We start from the raw sequence: 5390 nt of genomic DNA on the forward strand, positions 1-5390 counted from the left end.
ACAGCATTTTACGAAAAGTTAATTAATGTCATTTTATTTGGGTACTATGTGACTTAGAACTCTTTTTACATTCTGAATTTTGTTTGACATTTTGAAAATACTATGCCTAACTCTTTTGTGTGGATTAAAAAAAAACAACAACAGCACTTTTTTTAATATAGCTAGCATGAATTGAATACTATTTTTTTTTCCTTCTCAAGAATTAACACAAACACCAAAATATTTTTCATTCGAGCTCAAAGAAATGAAGCATTCTGTTTGTTTGGAATCTTAATTACCATGGTCCCAAACTTACCTAATTAGAAGCTCCTTCATAATGAGGAAAATTATTTTCAAAGTTAATGAATTTGCAAACAGGAACATTGCTGTCTTTCCAGAATGAATTACCCACATTCCTTAAATATATAGTTAAACACTAATTAATATTAGTACTTAAAATATGTGGAATTGGTTTCACTGATAAATCAAACTTTCCTTTGTTTTAGACAGTATAAAAAGACTACGATTCCCCTCCTTGTAGACATCAGGCTGCACATAGAAACTTAATTCTAGATTCTGAACAAAATGAAAGTTATTTCATCAAAATGCTTCATTTTAGTGATTTTAGCCACTTCAAGCTTGTTAACATCAAATGTCTTTTGTTCAGATGAATTAATGATGTCCAATCTTGCCAGCAAAGAAAATTATGACAAATATTCTGAGGTAAGTTTTTTAACTCTAACATGACTAATATTAACTATATATTTGTCCTAAATCTAATGCATTTTTATTTTATAAAGAAAAAGGAATAAGTTTGTTTGTGCTTTGTTGTTTGTCCAATTGCAGCCTTCCATGACAGTGCATTGATGTAACTTGTATTTTTTGATACAACAGCAAACAGTCTGGCATAATGACAATTTATGTACAAGATATGATACTTAGCAAGCACAAGGTACATTGATAATTTTCAATTAACTCAGAAGTACACAGTTGTAATAAATAGTTGCAGAAATAAGACCTGGATATATTTCAGCTGAACATTTGAGTTGTCTTCAACTATAAACAACAACAACAACAAAAATATATAAGGATTATCTCTTCTACTTAGTAACGATGAGCCAGTAAGTTTATGGTACATCTATATCAAAGTAACGTATTTATCCTTAGATGGTGGAATTGCAAGATATTTCTATTTTCTTCTTTATGATTTTATATATTTTCCAAACTTGCTGAAGTGAGTATGTATTTCTTTTCACAATCAGAGAAACAATCATTTAAAAATCTTCATAGGGACAAATTTTCATGGTAAAGCTAAATCTAATTAAATATTTGCTGTATTTTAAATGGTTCATTTAAGGTTGGTATGTTAGTGGTACAGTAGCCCACAAACCAAACAGTGCTTTCCTAAAAATGTAACTTGCGTACTAATAAAAATACAATCAGTTTCTTAGAGCAGAGCTCTGAATATGAGCGGGTAAGAAAGACAATGGAGCCTCCTCTAACTCTACCCCAAAACCTGGCCAGCATCTCTGTTTTCATGTATCCACCACTTCAGCATTTAAAAAGAGGAGACACAGGGATATGAAGAGGCAGTGGGAGGTTTCTCTAAAATCAAAATATAAAAATACATGAAATATTTCATAAACAACATGGATCAAAAGCTGAAGGAGAACAACTGCAGTAAGATAAACTTTTGCCTCCTTTCAATACTTTGTGTGCTCCTGCTGCTCAAACACGTTGCTGTATTCACTCTATGGATTTTAGTAATATTTTACGGTTGTCTTACAATAGTCCAGGAATAGAGAAACTGGACTGCTCTAAGAAACCTAATATAAACTATTTATTTTAAAATTCTGTCTATGAAAACACAAACTTTGTTTGTTTCTTTAACAGTTCTCCAAACTGAAGTCTGGATTTAAGTTAATTCGGGGTTTAAACCTATTGCCTATAACAATAACTTATTTTTTTAAGATTCTTTAAAATAAATTTTTATTTTTTTTATTTTTTAATTAACATATAATGTATTATTAGCCCCAAGGGTACGGGTCTGTGAATCGCCAGGTTTACACACTTCACAGCACTCACCATAGCACACACCCTCCCCAATGTCCATAACCCCACCACCCTCCCCCTCCCCCCTCCCCCCAGCAACCCTCAGTTTGTTTTGTGAGATTAAGAGTCTCTTATGGTTAACAAAAACTATTTTAATATACATTTCCAATCATAGCCTGAAGGAGACCTTAAGTGGGAAAAGGAAAGAAGTGTGAATTTTGAAGAACTAAAAAACTGGGGTCCAAAAACTGTCATTAAGATGAGTGCACCTGCAGTCAACAAAATGCCACACTCGGCAGCCACCTTGCCGTTAAGATTTGGGAGGACCGTGGAAGAAGAAAGAAGCACTGGGGTGATGGCCAATCTGCCTCTGAGATTTGGAAGAAATATAAAGGAAAGCATCTCAAGACATGTTCCTAACCTGCCCCAGAGGTTTGGGAGAACAACAGCCAAAAGAGTCGCCAAGCCACTGAGTGATTTGCTTCAACAATCCATGCATTCGCCATCTGCCAGTGAGCTACTCCATGAACTGCCAGCCTCAAGAAATCCAGAATTCTGATCAAAAACTCCCATGGTAAATACCCGAAAACCAGTCAAAATGCATGGGCTCTTGTATATAGCTGGTCCAGAAACGTGAAAAAGGATTACCTCTTTTCAAAAGAAATTTCTCAGAAAGTTAAGTGTCTTAGGAGGAAAAAAGCAAAGAGAAAGGGAAATAAGTACCTAAACTGAGACCTACAGAGGGCCAGATATAAACGTGAGTAGCAGTAGGAAGTAATCATGTGGCTTCCCCTAAGCCCCATGTGGGCATCAATCTCATTACTCTATAGCCACACACTGAGTAGGAAGATTTGATGACGTGATTGGGAATTAGGCCTGTGACATATAGTCCAACATTTGACCTCTTTAATGTGAAAGGTCCCGCATGAGGGAGCTATGTACAAGGACAAAGGAAGGCATCCCAATACCCCAGGTCTCAAATTCAGAAGGTTTTCTTCCTCAACCTTAAATCAAATTTTTTTTATTTTTTCTGGACCTCATTTTATAAGTGAGTTCTAATTCAATCATTGTTTGCTTTAGTAAGTATTTATTAAGTTATCTACTATGTACAAATCAGAAAGCAAGAGGTCCATAAAATTAATAGGCAATTTACCTATTATTTTCTAATAGAGTATATATAAAAACAACAAAACCAACAAATTTCTATGAAGTGGAACATGACACTTTAATTAAGGCCTTTAGAAAGGAAGGCAGCAAGCTGTGACACCTTAGAAGGGAGACATTTTCAGAACATTCCTGGTTTTATTTTTTACCATGGCTCTTATCCCTATCTGACATACGTTCAGAGTCCATTCCCCCTTACTAGAATTTCGGGCCCATAAATCCCATGCTTTTTGTCCACTGCATATCCCCAGTGCCCAGAAAAAAAGAGAGAGAGAGGAAAAAAGGAGAGTATTTCTACATGTGGAAATCTGAGAAATTTTTTTGAGTTAGACTTTGAAAGATGGCTCTGTTTTGAATATTCAGAGACTGGTGGGAGGAGAGAAGATACTTTTAGGCAAAGAGAGGAGTATGAACCACAGCTGGGGTTCAGTTTGGTGAAAGCAGCAGGGGTACGAAGAGGAGAGGAAAGAAGGTAAGAAGGCGAGGAGGTTGGGGTAAGAGCAGAAAAGTGCACTCGGGGCTCAGTAAAGGATGAGTAAAGGACATTATTCATCAAGGAAAGGAGAACCACTGACATTTCTGCTCAAGTCCTGAGATGTAACACAGAAGCAGAATTTGGCAGCTCACCAGATGTTGGCAGTGGGACAGTCATGAGGAAGAGGGATGAGTCAAGGGTAAGCTGGTAAACCTGAGTACGCCCCCATTACAAATTAAGGTTCTCATCAACATCTCACTCGTTTCAAGTGCAACACAATTCAACTCAAGTATAATTAGGCAATTAGGATCATGGCTATATTTTTGTATGTATTATGGCATTGTTATGATGGATGAGAACATTTTGTATGGCTTCCATTTTAGGAGACTGGGATTCAAGAAAATAGATGGTGCGGAACTGAAACAAGAAAAATAAGCCTGGAGCTTGTCCCTGAAGACGATTTAAGTTGTGGTCTGTAATCTACAAGCAACTCTACAATGAGGACACCAAAGGATGAAGAGTCACTGTATTCTTCTGATGGGTTATCACTGACAACAATTTTTCTTCAGGCTAGAGCTAGTATCTTAGAAAGTTATTTAAAAACAATTTAAAGAATATTATAATGTAAATATGAAATAATTCTTGTCTAAATAAAAAGAACATGGCAAATACTTAAGAAGCCTCTGGTAATGAGGAAAGAGGGAGGAGGGGGGCACGGGGGAAGGCTGAAGCCATTTCACCATCTTATGTAAAAATCATAGACACAGTCACACTGAAATAAAAAATTAAATAGATGAATAGCCTGACAAATGTTTTTATGAAATTTAAATAATTTAAGAGAGTAACATGGTTGACAAGTGCACAAGAATAACAAATCACTTACAAACGTGTTTTTATACACCCATTTTTTTTCCATTGCATCAACTGTTAGTGATTCTATGATAGGTTGAAATTTTTCTAAAAAGAGAGATTTTTTTAAGGCAGTTATTAGATACCTCTTTAAGTGTCTCCTCTATTTGGAAACTTGCTTTCTGGTGTGTCTCTTTTCTCATTTAATAGTTCAAGTTTTTGATTTGCAGAAAAAATCTGGTCACTCCTAAACTAACAATTTATAAACACAGTACACTACAACACAAATGCACAGTTATTCAACTTTAGTTATAAGAACATGAGGTCCCTAATCAGAAATAGCTAGTTTACTGAACAGTCTCAAGTCCATAGGGTACAAATAAGAAATGGTGTTATTTTCCCTCCTATCCTGCCCCCAGCTGTGCTGTGCTGAATGTCCTTTCCCTGCTGGGTAGTGATTCCTTAATGAGAGACCCTGGACAGAGTCTATAACCTCCTTGGTCACTTCCTGATATTAAAAAGCTCAGTCAAATCCACAAGAAACAGACTCTTAACTACAGAGAACAAACTGATGGTTACCAGAAGGGAGGTGGGGGGTGGGGGGGAAATAGGTGGTGGGGATCAAGGAGGACACTTGCTGTGATGAGCACCGGTGTTGAATGGAAGTGTTGAATCACTATATTGTACACGTGAAACTAATATTACACTGTATGTTAACTAACTGGAATTTTTTAAAAAAGAAAAAAAACTCAAGTCCAGTTAAAGATGCCAACTTCATATCCAAAGCAAAGCTTCCCATCTCCCATTGCTGGCTGGGCCAGTGACTGGAAGGACCTAAAGAGGTGAAAGGGGCATCTCTCTGCTCTTCCCC

The 5390-nt window shown here is 36.3% G+C and overlaps 1 protein-coding gene across 1 annotated transcript; it reads left to right on the forward strand.

The window, feature by feature from the left end:
* The first annotated feature begins 564 nt into the window (after positions 1-564).
* On the forward strand, positions 565-2590 carry NPVF (neuropeptide VF precursor). The gene is made up of 2 exons (XM_032865709.1): positions 565-702; positions 2207-2590. Exons 1-2 carry the CDS (start codon positions 565-567, stop codon positions 2588-2590), a joined length of 522 nt encoding a protein of 173 aa, XP_032721600.1.
* Positions 2591-5390: the final 2800 nt, after the last annotated feature.

This window comes from Lontra canadensis, unplaced genomic scaffold (genome assembly GCF_010015895.1).
Source record: "Lontra canadensis isolate GAN:19392208 unplaced genomic scaffold, GSC_riverotter_1.0 scaffold2, whole genome shotgun sequence".
NCBI classification, from domain to species: Eukaryota; Metazoa; Chordata; class Mammalia; order Carnivora; family Mustelidae; genus Lontra; species Lontra canadensis.